Below are 19,627 nucleotides of genomic sequence, written 5' to 3' on the forward strand. Positions count from 1 at the left end.
CCTATTTTCAGCATTTTATTGATGGTTTATGATTAGTCTTCAGTGCACAAGAGGGTGGAGACCACAGTAAACGCAGAACACATGTAGTGCAGACCGGAAAGGCCTCAGGCGGACAGCAGATCAGACATTATCAGACAGTCACACCTTAAGAGTGGTAGATTGAGTTACTCAGACCAAAGTCAGCAGTTACTATGGACCGCCCATCAAAACACAAGGTAAAACAGAAATACATATACATTCTACATTATTGATACATTATTGATACATTTGTTTAGCCACTAAACTTTAAGGAAAGTGGTACATTTTCACATATTCAAATAATACTCAATTCATTTAAAAAAATTAGAAACAGTACATTTAAAGAAAGTTAGTCTTTCATTTTGTCTGTAGTGGGTTGGCCTGAAGGTCACTGCATCAAGCAGTTCTGAAGGCCGCCCAGTAGAAATGGCTTTTCCTGGGATTATAGAGCTGGGATTATAATCCATTTGTGAACTCCTGCCTTGTGGAATTCTGCTGTGTTAAATTATTCAAATTTCTTGAATAATTCTGCTATACAAATATATTTGATTTGCTGTGCCTAGGGACTGATCTCAGATCAGTATTATCCCTGCACCTCTTTATCCCTGCACCTCTCACAAACGCTAAGGCTGATGTAGCACCGTTTTTGCTCACTTCTCACACAAAACGTGGCGTTTCACAACAACGTCGGTCACGTGCGTACGACAGGGACGAAAACAGCATCAGGAAGGCCACCTCACGCAGAGCATTAAGACATGAAGGCACTGGACAGGAGGACACGGGGCAGGAGGACACTGGGGCAGGAGGACACTAGGCAGGTTGGGCTTTTCCAAACGTTCATCTCAACATTAAGAACGCGTCCGTGATCCAGCTGCATCAGACACATCAGCATCCTGTGTGACTATTTGTTCTTAATGTCCACACATACATACATCTCACATTCACCATTCTGGATAATGTCCACACATACATACATCTCACATTCACCATTCTGGATAATGTCCACACATACATACATCTCACATTCACCATTCTGGATAATGTCCACACATACATACATCTCACATTCACCATTCTGGATAATGTCCATACATACATCTCACATTCACCATTCTGGATAATGTCCACACATACATACATACATCTCACATTCACCATTCTGGATAATGTCCACACATACATACATACATCTTACATTCACCATTCTGGATAATGTCCACACATACATACATACATCTCACATTCACCATTCTGGATAATGTCCACACATACATACATACATCTCACATTCACCATTCTGGATAATGTCCACACATACATACATACATCTCACATTCAACATTCTGGATAATGTCCACACATACATACATCTCACATTCACCATTCTGGATAATGTCCACACATACATACATCTCACATTCACCATTCTGGATAATGTCCACACATACATACATCTCACATTCACCATTCTGGATAATGTCCACACATACATACATCTCACATTCAACATTCTGGATAATGTCCACACATACATACATCTCACATTCAACATTCTGGATAATGTCCACACATACATACATCTCACATTCAACATTCTGGATAATGTCCACACATACATACATCTCACATTCAACATTCTGGATAATGTCCACACATACATACATCTCACATTCAACATTCTGGATAATGTCCACACATACATACATCTCACATTCAACATTCTGGATAATGTCCACACATACATACATCTCACATTCAACATTCTGGATAATGTCCACACATACATACATCTCACATTCAACATTCTGGATAGTAGTAAAATCAAAATAGGTGCTAGTGTTTCAAACTGCTAATTCGAATAATCTCAACAGAACATCAGAAATTTCCCAACTGTCATTCTAAACATGCACTTAAGTGCTTTTCTACTCTGTGTATTCTCTGGAAAAAGTTGGACCCTATGAAGTATTCACTTATTGACTTCATCTATCCCAATTTCTAGATCGTCACAATTTCTTGAATAGTAATTACCTTAATATTCAAAAGTAAGGAACACGGTCACTGACCTAAAACAAAATTACTACAGACCAATTAATACAACTCTGATTCTCAAGTACAAATTGAGAAATTCCAAGTGTTGCCTTCATATAAACACGCACGACTGTCACACTGATGACAACTCCCTCTCTCCTCCCATCAGAACGCACAAAAGACTTTCCACCTCATCCATCGATTAAAACACTGTGCAAAAACAAATTCAGAACAGAAACACACACACCTGGTCAAGTTTTTCCAGCTAATGAGGTGGGTGCAGACAGGTCACAGAGGACTCTTATTATGTAAGTGCTGCACAAATGTATGTTCACCATTGACTTCAAACATCCAAAAACAACTTCAAATATTTCTCACATGGACATAAAAAGGGACAATTAACACTGGCCAATTCATATGATACCTTTTTTAAAATCAACACATTAACTGATATCCTTAGTTAAATTAATATCCTTCTAAGCATACTACCAGCTTATGTACTTCGAATAAATATTAATGCCATTTTTTCAAATCATTAGTTGTTCACAGGGAAATTTCGCCTAAAAGTTAAAGTCACGTTTGTCTGAGTTGATGACAAATTAAGCAGAGACACCAACTCAAATCTGTGAGTCTGAAGTGCCCTCTAGATATCTACGCATATTATAAAAAATAAAAGTATTTTAGGTGAAATCTCTCTTGATTGTAATTGAGGTTGTTCCCCCTATTTCTAGTTAACCTGAACCTATTGCACTGAGCTGAGTGGTGATTGGTTAAGAGCAGTTTAGCAGGTTCAAGTGTGGCGTTTCGGTCACTCTGTGGCGTCGACGCCGATGCCACACGCCTCTCTCAGGTCCGCCAGGTGCTCAAACGCGGCCCGCACGAACTGGCCGAGCAGGCGGTCCATGTATCCGGCGCCGGACGGGTACAGACCCTCCAGGAACCCGATGTGGCCGCCATGTGACGTCACCAACAGGGCCACGTTGGGCAGGCGCTGTGCAATAGCTACTGGGAAAGCTGGAGAGAGAAGAGAGAGTGTGTGAGTGTGTGTGAGACCAAAACGAGAGACAGAAGGTGAACACAAGCCAGACAGACAGCAGCCATCCCAAGACTGACAGATGTCTGTGTTCTAGGGATGTATATCTTCACCACTTCAATACACATCTCGATACACTGCCACCGATGCGATATAACTGTGATACTCTGAAACCCCTTGTCGATACGATGTGATACAAATCACTCCTGTTCACGATATGATGCGATTCAAAAATGATTGGTAACGATATGACTTATTATATGAGGATTCGGTTTGATAAGTGATCATTCGATACAGTTAGTTGAGGTTTGAGGATGTATTGGCCTAACCCATCAGTTTTCTTAACTCAATAGCACAATTCTACTTTACTCTCTATTAACATAGTGAATATTATGATCTGCAACATTACTGTCTGCTAGACTTACGAGGTGGTAGAGGCCGCAGAGATGTCCACACCGTGCCGTCTTTTCACCAAGTGTGTCGCCAAGTTCGTTGTGCTACTAACGTATTTGATAGCCCCACGGCATTGTTTTCAGATTGCGCGTGTCTTGTCAAGTTGACCACATCGTTTAAAAAACCCGAAATATTGCCACACGTTTGATTTGTGTGTCTTTTTTGGTGCATTAAATATCTTTGTCGTTGCTAATGCTCTCGTTTCCCTCCATTTATGTTGCCTCGAGAAAAAAAAAAAGAAATCAATAAAAATAAAAAATATGTTGCCTCTGAAAATGTTAGAATAAGGAATAGATACTGGAAAACAAAAAACCTGATTTAATCATGGTATTTGCAGATGCAAAAAAGCTAGAGGCGATGCATCGTGAATTCGCCCGCAAATTAAACCCGATGCACGTTGAATCTACTGGTGCAGTCGAATCGCAGACATGTGTACCGATTCACCGATGTGAATCGGTGAATCTCCACATCCCCACGGTGTTCATGTTCAGTCCAGACACTGCAGTGGGAGATCTGCCCCCCCCCCGGTTCCTGTGCTGTCGAGGCGGGTGGTCTCACCGTGTTTCGGGGAGAAGGGGTCGTCGGCCGCGTTGAGACAGAGCACAGGGACAGCCATCCGGGGCAGCTTGTAGCCTGGACTTGCGTCCTGGTAATAGTCCGAACAAGAATTGTAGCCAAACATCACGGACGTGAAGCGCTCGTCAAACTCACGAATTGTGCGGGCCTGGATGGGACCAGAGGGGGTGGGGAGCGAAAAACCTTCCGTCACATTAGTGCTTTATGGGAGCCCAACAGAAACGACACTAAAGCTGAGCAGTGTCACACACGTCCTGAGAAGACCTTGTATCCAATTCTGTGAAACCTGTTACCTCCGCAGGACATTTCAATCTTTAATCTGTCTACACGAACGTGCTGGGATGAGCAGATGGGAGTTTTTTGAGATTACCCAAAAGAAAACCCGTTTTATTCCACACCTGTGTGAACGGTCCGTTCTCACCAGTCCCCGTGAAGTTGTGCAATCTCTGTGTTTATTTTACACCAGGGCTCGTTACCGCTCAGCTCAGCTGTGACTATTACAGCCACCAGAATGTCAATATGGAGAGGGACGTGAATACCTTGAGAACATGGTCCACATCGATCACCTTCTCCAGCATCTTCCTGTGTCTGAGGAAGGACACACACGTGGATTAGTACCAATTTGGCCACACACACACCAACAGAACGATCCATAAAAAAATAATCATGAAAAATGCAAAGAAACCATTAGAGAAAATGTAATTATGGCACTTTTGTTACCTAGTGAAACATTTGCAAAGACACAAACTTTCAGATATTATTTCATCAAGTTGGTAATCCAATTACGCCAGACGGAGTGGGCGGGGCTAACCTGTTAATGGCCCGGCATAGGTTGCTGGTGAGGTGGCGATTGAAAAGCAGTTTGTTGATTGGCTGCTCCAGGGAGGCGGAGGATTCGAAGGAGTCCCAGCTCACAGACATGACGAGAGCGGCGATGACCTTGGCCTCCTGCCCCTTACGAGCCAGATAATTCAGCAGCAACATTCTAGGGGCAACAGAATCCAGGAACGTCTTAAATCTTTAAAAGTCATCTCAGAAAACCTCGCCACACTGACACAAGCCGCAACTGTACACGTAAAATAAGAATCAAAATGAGTAAGTAGCTGTAGCCCAACAAACCCAGCTAACAAGGGCTTAGAGCAGGAAGAAAACACAGCGAATGGAAGCCCCAGGGCTGAATGCTACTGCTGCTCACTAGCGCCTCCTGCAGGACGACGCCTCAAAAGGTTGATTATGAAAATGTGTGGTGCGCGTCTCACCCTCCAAGAGACACCCCAGCTCCAAGCAGAGGGGCTTGTGGGTAGAGCTCTTTCACATGATTGACGACTGTCTCTACATCTGATGTACAGGCAGCACAAAATGTAAGAGGAGTCTGAAAAAAAAGAGAGAGAGAGAGAGACAGACAGAGAGAGAGAGAGAGAGAGAGACAGAGAGAGAGAGAGAGAGAGAGAGTGTAGAGGGAAATCAGACAAGCATGCTTTTGTGTGTGTGTGTGTGTGTGTTATATTCATGAGCACCCTCCAGTTCCTTCATGAAAAAACAAAAACTAAGAACTAATCAGGCACCACGGTCCACGAACACCTTCAAGAACTGCAGGAACACAAAGCCACAGCACCATCCCTGAAGGTGCAGGAACGGGAAGATCAGGTATTAAGTTCCTCACCAACAGCTCCTCTCCTCCAAAGCCCCTGTTATTCATCACCACACACCTGGGAGAGAAGACGTCCATTTTTACGTTATGTCCACACACAGTGGCGTACAAAACGTGACAGAAGTCTGCTGTTGACATTAGTGCGTCACACGTCCACGCCTCATCACGTGAGGCGTACGGTTCACGTGACTCCACCCACCTGTATCCGTGTTGCGTGGCCTGTCGCACCGCGTGCAGGACGTACGTCTGCTGGCTGTTTCCTGTCAGGCCCGGCAGGATGAGCACCGTTGGACGGGAAGGGCATTGTGGGTAGTCGACGCTGTCAGAGTTATCCACCCAGTCCAGCGAGAGCTGACCCCCGTCTCCCGTCCTGATTAACTCACTGAGAAATGAAAGAAACGTTGCTTTGAAACAAAACAAATCCCGGAAAAGTGGATGAAAAAGGTCTGGATTCGGCTATTCAGGTCTGGAGTTCAGAAATGCCACAAGGCTGACCTGCCCCTCCTCCTCCACACAAACACACACACTCCTCACACATACATACACATATATACTCACACACATATACACACACACACACACACACACACACACTCCTCATACACACACACACACGCCTCGGGCCGACGTACTTGCGGTAAGCGACAGCAGGGCTGGACTTGACCAGCACCCGCACCAGCGTCTGCAGACGGCCTCCCCAGCACCACGGCGTGGGGCAGAAGCGCTCCGTCACAACAGGGCAGTATTTCTGCAGAAAGGCCCGGAACCCATCGCCACACACCAACACAGGTACCTGAGACGCGGTGATCAAGAGAGCATCAACAACAAAACAGCAAGAGACAGGACGCAAATGCTCACAACCACGAAGCACAACGACAGTTCTGGTTTTCAAGCGGCTATTAGTAACCCAGCGAAGCCATGAAAGAACCAGTCGCCCCACAGCGCTACAGAGACTCAGAACCATCGCGTTACACAGCATTGCCACCTCATGGGCCACCAGAACCCAAACCAAGGACGGAGATGACGGGTCCCACCACCTACCCCCACTCACAGACCCTCAGGGGCACTAAGGAGAGCGTGCGCAGAGCAGGGGGGCAGTAAGCCGTGCACTGACCTGCCCCTTCACACCCCAGAGGTAGAAGAGTGAGGCAGTGAGCGCCCCGAAGACCAAGGTGCAGGGTCTGGACAGGTAGTCCACCTTCCACAGCTCCAGATGGGACAGCAGCATAGTCTCTGTGAGGAGGCAGGATTAGCAGGGGGGCAGTGTGGGGATCCTGGCCCTCTCTCAGGGGAATACTGCCCAGGAATGACCAACAAACCCAGGATCTGGGGTAAAGGGGACGTTACGAGACTGCTGAACAGTTTACACGGGTCAAAGGTCAGGGCTGGGAGGACGATGGCGGAAGGAGAATAACAGAGCGAGTGAAGAAACTCATCTAAACGACGAATTATCCGTCTCAGACATGTTAGGTAACACACAAACCCAATTATATAACGCTGGCTAGACGCCAAACAAATGAATGCAGGGATTTAAATTACTATAAACTAGCTCAACAAAGTAAAAACAAGCACAATATTTGCCAAATCACGCAGTGTAAGGTTTCAAAAACGCGTCGACAGCTAAGCTAGATTAGAGGGAGGACACAAATCTGTACAACTTGCCTTAAAAAGGTACATCTACTCCATATGATACGATGCCAACTTTAACCACTGGCCGTCCTGTCCCTTTTGAGTATGTTTTATATAGACTGTCCTCTTTCTGCTAACTTTCTTCGAAAGCTAAGGCAGCTAACGCAGCCCGACAAAGCTAAACGTACAGTAATGACTCCTCATATGAACTCATGTGTGCTGGAGACACAGCGCCCTCTGGTGGTTAAAGACATAACCACTCGGCATAATGACTCCTCATATGAACTCATCTGTACTGAAGAGGCACAGCGCCCTCTGATGGTTAAAGACATAACCACTCGGCATAATGACTCCTCATATGAACTCATGTGTGCTGAAGAGACACAGCGCCCTCTGGTGGTTAAAGTCAACCACTTGGCATTATTAGTAAACCGATTTTAATGTATCGCATGCGTAGCCTGCCTTTGTTCACATACAGCTCACATTAAATATTTGAGCTGCATTTGCAAAGAATAAAAAGAGTGTTTAATTAACGTGTTAATAAATCATTACTACAACAGTGCATAACAAATGGGAAACGTTGAGTATTATAAATCCGTCAAGCGCTTAGTCTTCTGTATGACACCTGACACAAGAGGCCATATCGATCAACAAATAACTCGGTCCATGGTGGAGCAGGTGTTTGCGACCCAGCAGGGCATTACATAAATAAATTATAGGCTTTTGCTAAATCAAGGGTTTTTGCTATTCTTGCTATTCTGTGGCATGCCAGTGTCATAACTATGCAGTCACGTGTTGGTGCTATGTATTATGCAATTGATTTATTATGAATATTGAAGTGCGTACATTTGCAATAGCACATGGTTTCACTGCGACGCCTCCCCCCGGAAGTTGTGCAGAAATAATCAAACTCCCGTAAGTTTCGATAAAGTCACGTGACTAGTGTAATAGTTCGTTATTCACTCACCAGTCTCGATCGCGATTTACAAAGACGAACTTTATCAAACGAATTAAAATGCCTTCTGTCGTATCATCACTAAACGAAGAGAAAGAAAGGAGGATACAGAGTTTTTTCACCAAGCCTGTTCGCCTTCATCTTCTCTACAAGAGTAGTTTTCATGGAGCCGACATCCAGACTCTACTCTCTAAATTTGAGAATGGGATGTTTGTCATTGCAGTGTTTCTAGATTCGGGGCTGCTCAGAGGAGGGTACACCACTAAGAACCTAAGAAATGGAACCGAGTTTGCTGACACAGATGCATTTGTATTTGAAATAGACAAGGACGATGCCAAATGTTTCCGGGTGTTAGAGTCTGCCAAATCTGTCAGAGTGAGCAGGTCCCAGCCCAATCCAATGACCTTTGGTTCAAGGCAGAGGGTCCATCAAAATCAAGGTCTGTTCGGTGCTCCAGCTCCACCCGTTTCTGAAAGTCAAGATTCTGTCTATTTTGGAAGCTGTATACACATATACTCGGAGAACAGCAGATTATACGTGAACTTGGGCACAGACGTGATATACAACACTGGGTGGCCCGAAGAAAAACAACGTTGTGTTGATGTGGAGCTGCACCGTGTTCAAGGTACGTTTATCCGAAGACCTGCGAATATAACGGACAGATGCGGCATCGTTAAGGCCATCACAGATACTAACTCCACTTTTTAGTGTTTAGAACTGGAAGAGTTTCTAGTCAGCCCTTGGAGAGAAGTGCGCTGGACAGAGGAGTAAGTCTGCGATAAGAATACAAACCCATTTAGATTCATCTGCCATTGTAGGTGTGTTGCCATTAAAGAATTACTGTGTAGGCGCAACTATGAAGCCACGATGACACAATCAGCAGAACTGTAGTCAGAAACGTCCCAGTTGTCTTAATTGTATCACTGCTAAGGTGATGATGTGTATGACTACAGATCAGTAATTGTAGAACAAGAAGAATTGACGAATGGACTTGGTTCCTGTTAACTGTTTAAAACAACTCTGTGGTTTAGAACCAGGGAAACCATGAGGACGAAACTTGTGTCCTGCAAGGTGAAGCTGGAGTCTCTGTCACGGGTGAAGGCCTTGCTCCTGGGCCCTGTGGGTTCTGGGAAGTCCAGCCTGGTCAACTCCATCCGATCCGTCATGTACAATCGCGTTGTGCGTCTGCCCATTGTTGGCAGCAAAAAGAGAGCTTTCACCAAGAAGGTTGGAGGAGTCTTTCATGTTCAGATGAACGTTACTGTAGTTCCATAGTGGATTGTGTACTGTCATCATGACTCTATATGTCATGACTGTTTCCCCTCGTCTTCCCCTCAACTTTCTTCTCCCTGCAGCTGACAACGTATGATATCCGTTCAGAGAAGGGAGGTGCCCCCACTGCTCTGGGTCTGTGTGATGTGATGGGGTTAGGGGACCAAGACTTGGCCGGTCTGTCTTACTCTGATGCCCTCGCTGTCATTCAAGGCCGTGTTCCAGAGGGATACAAGGTGTTTGGTTTGAGTTCTTCAGCTATGTGTTTGAACTGTAAAGCCCAGAATCATGACTATATTGTGCTGTGTCACAACAAAGGAGGCTTTGAAAATAAAACATGTTTTTGGGGTCTTGCAGGTTACTTTTAGGTAGTAATTGTGCATACATGGTTTAACAGTTCAAAATTATTCAGACTATTGATGTTTGACCAGTTACCATCTGTGTTGGTGGTGTTTCTGCAGTTCCAGAGTGACGCTCCAATCAGTGATAAGGTGACTGGCTACAGGACCGCCCCCTCCCTGAAGGAGCAGGTCCACTGTGTCCTTTTCGTCCTGGACGCCTCCGAGGTGGAGTCGTACTCCAACACCCTGCGCTCCACCCTCAGGGAGCTCCACACCGCTGTCTCTGAACTGGGTGAGAGGTTGTCCTAGACGTTCAGCTCAACTTCATAGAGAAACCAGGCCAGCCGCTCCAGCTGTCAGGCAAAAATCTTTCAGACAACATATTATTAAAGGTGGATTTAGGTTTTCTTCACCTTTCTTTTCAGTTTCTTGTCACTGATGTGAGCTTTAACAACTGGAAAAGGTTTGGCCACAGCAATACATTTGATTCCCAATACCATTAATTAACTCATGAGGCTTTCATCACATTTCTAGAATCTTTTCATCCCATCAGTCTCCTTTTTAAAGCCCCCATTTAAGTCCCTGTATGTTCAGATCTTCACTTGGACAGTAACAGTAGGGTTGTGACAATATGCAGGTTTTTCTTACCACTTTATGTAAAAAAATATATACACAGACACATTACCGCAGTATTACGTGAAGACGGTTATCATCACAGCCCAGAGTAGCTGATGTGGAAGGGAACAGTTGTGCATATTTACTGTCCCTCGTCTCTGTTCTGCCATGTCTGAAAATACCAAATTGAATTGTGCTTATGGTTGTTGGTGTGACAATGAGCGGTTCCCCCTCAAATTCACAGTGGCTTTTATTAATTATACATTTTTTGGTTCATATTGTGAGAGTCTGTAACGTATTGACCGGACGGAGAGAGATCCAACTGCGGAAGTATACCGCTTTTATTTACGTAAATCACGTGTACAGAGAACGACAGGTGGATCACTAGCATTAAGCTTAGTAGCATTAACGTTCTCTTGGGGTGGTCAGGATGGTCCAGGGTCGTAACGGGGGAGCAGAATCCAGGAGGTACAGGAGGGGTAGGGAGGAGACGAGGTCTGGGGAGTGAGCAGGGGTCAGAACACGGAAGATAAAACAGGTAATGGAAACGCTCGGTATGCGGCATGAGTCGACAATATTTCACGACTAAGACATGGTGGGAAGGTGTACGAATATGACAGAAAAGGGGGTGTAGTGATGAGAGGCAGGTGAGACTGGTTAAAGGATGATCAAGTGGCATTCCTTACAGTGTCTATTATATGGCTGGGGGTTTAGGGTTTCTGTTCAGGAAGGGGTCTTACTAACAGGCTGCGTTTAACGGTTAAACGGTGTTAATCCTGTCGTGGATGTGCACCCTACCACAGGTGTGTCTCAGTTGATTCTGCTGACTCATGTAGACCAGGTCTGCTCCACCGTTGAGGAAGACGTCAAGCACGTCTACTCCAGCCGAACTCTGCAGGAGAAGGTAATGACTGTGCTGACGTTAATATTTCTGTTAGAATAAAGAAGCAGGTGTTTTATGCATGTGAAAATACACCCAGTACTGCAATCTCTGAACATGTGTAAATTACACATAATAACCTGTGTAGTAGGGGTGACCTGCAATAGTCGCTGATTCGACTATAGTCGACTATGAACGTCATAGTCGAATGTACCATTCTAACTGCATGGGGGTGCCCAAGGATGCAGCTAAGCATTAGTTGTTACATGAAATGTCTTTGTTTTCGTTATATATAACCTTTTGTCAAATAAAATCATCCTAATTTCTGTTAATAAATATTTTTAAATGATGTTTGCGCATTAACAATAGACATCTTCCTTACTACACATTAATAAATCACACCCTGCAGTTGCACAATCCAAACGAGTGGAGCTGAACACGCTATAGAATACGCAGAATCTGCCGAGATTATTATGGCTCCTAAAAAACTTCAAAAGTATTTTGAAAAAGATAAGTGCAAAGTGCAAGTTATGTCATCAACGTCTTTCATTTTGCACGACAACAACCAACGTCATACCATCATTTTTTAGCGTAAGGCGAAAAAAAAAACCAGTTCAGCCGTTTGTTGTTTCGGTAGTGTCATCTCGTCGCGGTGCGTCTCGGCAAGTAGGCCTATAAACATTTTTTGTTGTTTTTTTAAAACCCTGTTACTTGAACCTTTCCTTATATTTTTTGCTGTTGTGTGGCAATTTTTAAATATTTTCAGGCAGGCATATTTTATTTAAAATATTTTTGACATTTTGCACAGTGTCTGACAGTTCGATATGCGCACTGATGGTTAATGTTCTCTAACGTTTCATAAAAAAAATAAATAAGTAAATAAATAAAAGCTGAATAAAGCCAACCTACCGTGTTTATTCATTTATGAGTGTTTTAGGTTTTTACTTTGAAGAGGAAAAAAGTATGAATGAGAACGGGATCCCGTTTAAGGTGTTCTAAATAAAAAACTATTTTTAAAAAACCCGATTCGACTATTAGTATTAGGTGTTCTATTAGATTATTAGAGCTGACGAATCAGATTCGACTATGAAAATCCTTAGTTGAATACACCCCTACTGTGTAGTACATTACTGCGATCTAAAGTACATTTTGCAGTATTGTTCCTGGCTACATTTGATCCTGGTTGCATCTGCTCACTATATTAAGCATATTAATTCTGAAATTTGTGATAGATATTGTGTAGTAGTAGTCAAACTGCCTCTCTCCATCTCTGGTCCCTACACAGATGCAGAATGCAGCACAATTGGTAGGACTTCCATTGTCCTATGTGCTGCCAGTGAAGAACTACATTTCCCAGCTGGCAGTGGACTGCAACACCGACATCCTGCTCCTCAGTGTAGTAGACAGCATTCTACAGACTGTGGATGATGCACTTGAAGACCAGCACCCTGGTCCCATCATGGAGTTTCCCAGTTCAACCACTGACTCAGAACTCTACGGTTATTAGTACCACTTTCTTCATGAATAACCATAGTTTTTCTGTCAGTAGCTATATAAAAAGTGCTATGGGGTATTAAATATTTCTACAACAAAATAAATAACATAAAAGAAAATGTTATTAATATGAACATGGGGACATTTAAAATGTAATAATCAAATCAAGTAATAACTCCATGTAACAATTTCAAAAATGTTTTTGTTCCCAGTTGTTAAGTGCGTTTTCCTGATTGATTGTACCCTGAATTAATAGAAAAAAATTATTCCCTGTAAACTTTGCTTTTGTGGTCAGCACACTGATACATTGAAATTGATCCATTTTTAAGGATATTCGCCATAGTGTGTGTGTGTGTATACTCGTTTTCTGTAACGAGTAATATAACGCGCTACTATTTCCAGTCCAGTAATCAGATTAAAGTTACTTATCCAAGTAACTGTGCGTTACTATTTTTATTTTCCCTAGTAAAAATATATATTAGCTTTCTTCTTGGCTCAGTTCTACTTTTGCGTCTGACCGTAGCGCTCGACTCACACGCTGCGCGCGACCCTGTGAGAGCGCGAGCACGTTTTACAAGTCATTCTGTGCAGTGTCCTCCCGTAACGATATGTGGTAGTGTAAAGAAACACCCCTCAAAAACAGGGGAAGGAACATTTACCTGAAGAATTTTAATGTTGCCCTGTTTTCCACATTTGAAAAGTGCTGCAATTTAGACTAACGTAGCCTACTTTAAAATGCTAATTGTAATGGTATTTCGTTTCACAACAAATAGCTGTCTGACTGAACAGTTCGCTTGTATTACGTTACCAAATAAATGTACAAATAATACCGCGCAGCTACACAAACGTAATGTCAGCGACTACTACTCCTCACGGCGAGTTCCCTAACGGACACTTGGCCCTTTAAGTGACACTGGGGGGCGGGGCCTGCGCGCGCCAGGGTTGCGTTATCAATAAAGTTTCCCTCTGGATTTTTGGATTAAGCAGTTTCTGCCTCGGTTACCGAACCTGCTTCAATACATTGTTACTGTTAAAAATGCACTTCCAATAAATTGAGTATTGGAAAAAATTATTTTGCTGCTGAATGTAACTACCAAATGTGGCCCGTGTAGCAATAGAGCAAACCCGACTACGCCACCTGGGGAATTTCACCCCAGGACATGTATTAACCAAAGCCAATAGAGGCACCTAGGCAAACCTAAATAAAATGTTCAGAGATGTGGATTTGAGGTAATCAAAGGTTTATTCACAACCCATCCATAAAATCACTTCATTTATTAGTATTATTTTAAAAACAACGCAGAAAACGGTAAAGAAATACAGGAGCTCCGACAAACTGGCTGTGGGTGTCAAAGAACTAGCGGTCTCGCCCGGTCTATATTCTAAAATCTCCAATACACACACACAAGCAAAAGTGCAATGCACGTGAACTCACCACTGCAAATTAAGGTGCCAAACCACGAGTGAATGGACATCCAGATGTCCTACAGAAAGAAGAGATACAATTAGAATATGCAATTGCTCCGACCTCTAGACCCACAGGACGCCCCACAGTCAATATTTCCCAGAAGACAAGAAAAAGGCTTTAAAAACAATACCACTAAACCAGAAACTGCTGCCAAAATAAACCATAATCGGTTAACAGAACAAAATCAACCCATCAGTTAATAATCAAATAAAAATATCACATCAAGTACAGCAAAACAACCAATAAACGAATTAGACAACACGTTACATAAAATTACACAGAAAAACCAAAATAGAAAAAAAAACAAGGAAACTAACCGACGGCGTATCCAACGCAGCCAAAAGGAAGCAAAACCAGCACAAACAAAGCAAAACAAAACAGCAGCGACTCCAATTTCACTAGGTAGGTATTAAAATATTTCATTAAAACATGAATTGAATAGCTGCTTCCAGGCCCGCTTGTTCCAATCGCAACCCGGACCAGTCACTGGCGACGCTCACACAGGACCTTCGGCCGCTGCAATTCACAGCTCACACCCTGTTAGTTGTTGCACCCCCCCCCGTTACTCCTATACAATGAACAGGTATTAGCTGCATGAACCACCAATGACCAACAACTGTGCGGAATACCGCGTACCTACCTCCGGATCAGTGCTGCTTCAGCACAACCGGGTTAAAATAATAAAACCGCCGTGAAGCCACAACAAATGGCTACAATGTAAAAGCCGGTGTTCTGTCGATTTTTCCTACCCATCGAAAATTCATACCAAGGCTTACTGCGCATGCGCAAGTCGCTTTTACGTCACTATTTTGGTGGCCGCCTACTACACCCATCGATTTTTCCTGCCTGCTAGCGAATTTCAACAGTGCAGTACTATTTAGTCCTTTCAATAGTGCAGTAAGTTAATTTCTTGTTTATAATTTCTTCTTTGTTTGCAGTTGCAATGTTTTCAACTGTGCATTAAGTTAACTAGTTGATTAAAATGTTTTAAACAGCGCCGTTTTACTGTCTGTTATTACCTATAGGGACTTGGATATTTCCGCATGATAATGATTGAGCCGTGTAGTGTATTATTATTAATAATACACTAATACGCAAAATAAAACTTTTATTTTAAAGCTCATCCTACTTTTGAAACGCTGATTTGCGCTACATTACGACGTTTCCATAAGGTAAACAAACTAGAGATACGTCTACAATACTACTGTAGTGGTTTTTGCCTGTGTATCAATTATCTAATTGTTTAACCGCTGCCACCACCTTTGATAAGCCAGGAAGGTCTGGCCAGGATAATTCAACAATAATTCAAAGGGACCTTAATACTATAAAAATACACAGTTTATTATAATACCACAGTAAAAAGTTCCATCACATCCCCGGTTGTCTTACCCACTATCGGATGACTGCTAAGGATCTATTTGGGCTAAGAATCTATGTAATACACACACACACACACTTCAATGCATAACCCACACATCAACACTGCACGTCATTTTAATGACCACCACAAAGTAACCCCCCACTTTACGATCAACCACCCACTTACACAACACCACACCCACTGAATATGGAGCACACTATTATATAATATGTGTTGCCTAGCCCTAGCTCAGCCTTCCTACACAGCTATAAGATGCCTGGGAGATGCATATGGTCATAGTTAACACTAGCAGTCACTCGGCATTTATCAAATAAAATCAGACACGGAGACTAAACATCCGGGAAATCCGCTATGAGAAACACACATTGAAACCCAACCCCAGGTTATCATCACGGGAGTATATCTCCATAAAAAGTCTAACCAAGGATCAACTGACCCGGCTTGGTTTGGGAAGTCCTCGCCCCCGGGTGCAAACAGTCATTTCCCGGTTAAGCGCGTCTCTTCAAACGCCAGGCAGCATAATTAGTTCGCAACCCATCAGCCTCCGTCTTCTCTCTGTCGTGACACCCACAGCCGGTCCAATACCAGGAGTCCCCGTTCTCCGAAATCACTTCCTTTTAAAACCCAGACCCCGCCCCTTTTTCCTAAATTAAGGGTTCTTTACACTACCCCCACTTTGCCGCTAGACGTGTCCCCACGTCATTCATAAATCAATCACATAGTCCTTTTGCCACACTGGAGCCCTAAGGACTCTAGCCCGTCTAGATGAAGGTGGCTGAGGAACATCAGATTCGGCTGCCCCCGAGGTGTTCTGTCCAACAGTTTCTGAAGTACTTGGCCCTTGAGGTCCAGTGCGATTCCCGCTTGATCCTTCCATGCGCGCCAGAGGTTCATCTGGGTCCGAAACTCCTGAAGGCCGCTGGTCTACTACTGTATCGGCTATCCCCTCCCTTATAGTGGTGGGGGAACTTGCAACTTCTTCCCCAGCAGTCTCCAAAGGCCCAGCATGTCCTTGGGCCCGGTACCGGATTCCCCAGGCAGGAGCAATAGAATTGTCCTCCACCCCTGCAGTTCTCCAACGGGAATCCAGTCTCTCTCCAGGGATCCTGCCAGTCGGTTCCCGATGGCCGTTCCGCCGTCCCCTTGGAAGAGAAGGAATCGTACAGAGCTTAAGGCGATTGTAATGCGCAACAAATAAGGGTCTACCCTGGGAAGACAATTTAAAGAGCTCCTCAGACAACTTTTCTTTAATTGTATACGGCCCCGTATAATGTCCCTGAAACTTGGGACACCGGCCCCTTTTCCTGGCCTTGTCCCGAAGCCACACTCGATCCCCAACCTCATATTTTGGCCCACGCACCCGTAAATCATAAAATTGCTTTTGTCTCAGTGAGGCTTCTTGTTGGTGTCTACAAATTGCCTCATGCACAGACCGCAGCCTGCTCTCCACCTCCTGGACATAGCCTCCTACTGATGTATATGGTTTGTTCACCTCCACATTGAACAGTAAATCCGAGGGCATAACCATTTCCCTACCAAAAAGTACATAATAGGGAGAGAACTTTGTACTAGCTTGAGTGCTACTCCGATAAGCCATCATTACATATGGAAGGAGCTCATCCCAATTCCTCTGATTTGAATGTACAAACATGGAAAGCATTGTTGTCAGAGTACGATTTAATCGTTCTACCAACCCATCTGATTGAGGATGATAGGGAGTAGTCCTAGTTTTCTGGACCTCCAAGAGATCACAAATCTCTCTAAATAAAGCAGATTCAAAGTTCTTTCCCTGGTCTGTATGAATACTCTTTGGTGTGCCCCACCTAAGAATGAACTGTTCGACCACTACCCTAGCCACAGTATCAGCTTCTTGATTTTTTAAAGCAAATGCTTCACACCACTTGCTAAAATAATCAGCAATTACCAGTATATACCGGTTCTCCTGGATCGTGGTAGGCAAGGGGCCTACAATGTCTATCCCCACCCTCTCAAATGGGTAGGTAGCTTGCATGGGATGAAGGGGGGCACGGGGCTCTGGCCCACTAGATTTATATACAGCACAAAGCTCACATTTCGTACACCACTCTGCAACATTATTACTCCATCCTGGCCAAAAGAACCTAATCCTCACCTTTTCCTTTACCTTATTAATCCCCAAGTGTCCCCCTGTTTTTGTATTATGCAGTTTTTCTAACACCTCTGGGACTAACACTTTTGGAACCACAACTCGCTCGCATGGATCGACTCCCTGAAGACCCCTCTGGGTGCTCTTTAAGACTCCATCTTCCAGACTCAAGGTATTCCACATATTCCAATAGCCCCGCAGCTGAGGATCTTGCTTCACTTCTACGGGAGGCTTGTGCCTACTTTGCTCCACCCAGGCTTTCACTTTACGAAGGATCTCGTCTTTATCTTGTTCCACCCTCCAGTCCCAAGTTGGAGGTTCACATTCTTCCATCAAGCAGACTTGCTCTACTTCAGCAACCGGTAGTCGGGACAGAGCGTCGGCATTTCGATGGGAAACTCCAGGGCGGTGGACAATGTCATACTCGAATGATGCCAGCTGTTCCAACCACCTTGCAACTTGACCCTCAGGGCAGTCGAAGCTATGAAGCCACCGTAGGGAGTTATGATCTGTTCTCAGCGTGAACTTCTTCCCCATCAGGTAGTGTCTGAACTGTTTCATAAAAGTCACAACAGCCAGCAGTTCCTTCTTTGTAGTAGCATAGTTCCTCTCTGTCCGACTCATAGAGCGACTTGCGTATGCTATAACACGTTCTTTTCCTCCAACCTTTTGCGACAAGACTCCTCCGATACCTGTATCACTTGCATCCGTGTCCAGCAGGAAAACCGCCTCTGGGTCTGGGAAAGCCAGAACAGGTGCCATTGTCAACAGTCTCTTAAGCTCATCAAAAGCCTCTTGACACTCGCCCGTCCACCTCATCTTGGCTCCCTGCTCTGTGAGTCGGTGCAATGGCCTAGCTATTTTAGCAAAGTCCTTAATGAATCGTCTATAATATGAGGCCAACCCCAGAAAACTCCTGACCTCTGTGGGGCTCTTTGGAACAGGCCACTGTTGGACTGCAGCCACCTTCTCTGGATCCGTCTGGACCCCATCCTTGGAGATCACATGTCCCAGGTACTTTACTTGCCTCGCAAATAACTGGCACTTGCTGGGCTTAACCTTGAGGTTGGCTTGACTCAGCCTCCCCAAAACGGTCTGCAACCGACTAAGATGTTCCTCAAAAGACCTACCAAAAATAATGATATCATCAAGGTAAATAAGGCAGGAGGTCCATTGCAAATCCGCCAGGGTCAACTCCATGAGGCGCTGGAAAGTGCTGGGCGCATTACACAATCCAAAGGGAAGGACATTAAAATGGTACAGACCCGTCCTGGTCACGAAAGCAGTTTTATCCTTGTCCCTTTCATCCACTTCCACCTGCCAATAACCACTGGCTAAATCCAAAGTGGAAAACCACTGGGCAGAAGCAAGAGAGTCCAAGGCATCATCAATACGTGGAAGGGGGTAAGCATCTTTTACAGTAACCTCATTTAGCTTCCGGTAATCAACGCAGAAGCGCAGTGTCCCATCCTTCTTTCTCACCAACACCACTGGCGCTGCCCAAGGACTACAGGAGGGACTGATAATACCATTAGTCAGCATGGCATGGACTTCTCGGTTCATCTCATCCTGGAAATGAATAGGCACTCTCCTCGGGGCCATTCTAATGGGTGGGGCATCTTTAGTGTCGATCCGATGCGAACATAGGGGGGTTCTACCAAGGTCATGGGGACCCATACTGAAAACAGACAAATTTGACTGTACCAGT

The 19,627-nt window shown here is 44.3% G+C and overlaps 2 protein-coding genes across 7 annotated transcripts; one reads left to right on the plus strand and one right to left on the minus strand.

Annotated features, from left to right (window-relative positions):
• Positions 1-10,181, minus strand: LOC143522721 (phospholipase ABHD3-like). Of its 6 annotated transcripts, none has more exons than XM_077016485.1 (10): positions 7,422-7,645; positions 6,874-7,085; positions 6,392-6,552; positions 5,959-6,141; positions 5,772-5,817; positions 5,368-5,480; positions 4,920-5,093; positions 4,648-4,696; positions 4,091-4,256; positions 1-3,060 (listed from the first exon to the last, which is right to left on the minus strand). In XM_077016485.1, exons 2-10 carry the CDS (start codon positions 6,985-6,987, stop codon positions 2,855-2,857), a joined length of 1,212 nt encoding a protein of 403 aa, XP_076872600.1. In that variant the 5' UTR covers positions 6,988-7,085; positions 7,422-7,645; the 3' UTR covers positions 1-2,854. The 6 variants fall into 6 exon arrangements, with proteins under 6 accessions (XP_076872600.1, XP_076872599.1, XP_076872603.1 ...); XM_077016484.1 differs by having other exon boundaries at positions 6,874-6,992; positions 7,422-7,644; XM_077016488.1 differs by lacking the exons at positions 6,874-7,085; positions 7,422-7,645 and adding an exon at positions 10,051-10,181.
• On the plus strand, positions 8,287-15,401 carry LOC143522717 (interferon-induced protein 44-like). Its single transcript, XM_077016479.1, has 7 exons — positions 8,287-8,968; positions 9,059-9,110; positions 9,375-9,570; positions 9,699-9,851; positions 10,077-10,248; positions 11,375-11,475; positions 12,737-15,401. Exons 1-7 carry the CDS (start codon positions 8,404-8,406, stop codon positions 12,956-12,958), a joined length of 1,461 nt encoding a protein of 486 aa, XP_076872594.1. The 5' UTR covers positions 8,287-8,403; the 3' UTR covers positions 12,959-15,401.
• The last annotated feature ends 4,226 nt before the right edge of the window (positions 15,402-19,627 follow it).

This window comes from Brachyhypopomus gauderio, chromosome 9, assembly GCF_052324685.1.
Source record: "Brachyhypopomus gauderio isolate BG-103 chromosome 9, BGAUD_0.2, whole genome shotgun sequence".
In the NCBI taxonomy this organism is placed as follows: domain Eukaryota; kingdom Metazoa; phylum Chordata; class Actinopteri; order Gymnotiformes; family Hypopomidae; genus Brachyhypopomus; species Brachyhypopomus gauderio.

Coding starts and splice junctions, on each gene's coding strand:
- LOC143522717 (XM_077016479.1), top strand. CDS start 8,404: ATGCCTTCTGTCGTATCATCACTAAACGAAGAGAAAGAAAGGAGGATA. Junction 9,571..9,698: donor AGAGAGCTTTCACCAAGAAG/GTTGGAGGAGTC, acceptor TTCTCCCTGCAG/CTGACAACGTATGATATCCG. Junction 9,852..10,076: donor GTGTTCCAGAGGGATACAAG/GTGTTTGGTTTG, acceptor GTGTTTCTGCAG/TTCCAGAGTGACGCTCCAAT.
- LOC143522721 (XM_077016483.1), bottom strand. CDS start 6,738: ATGCTGTGTAACGCGATGGTTCTGAGTCTCTGTAGCGCTGTGGGGCGA. Junction 6,142..6,391: donor CCTGCTGTCGCTTACCGCAA/GTACGTCGGCCC, acceptor TTCATTTCTCAG/TGAGTTAATCAGGACGGGAG. Junction 5,818..5,958: donor GCCACGCAACACGGATACAG/GTGGGTGGAGTC, acceptor CTTCTCTCCCAG/GTGTGTGGTGATGAATAACA.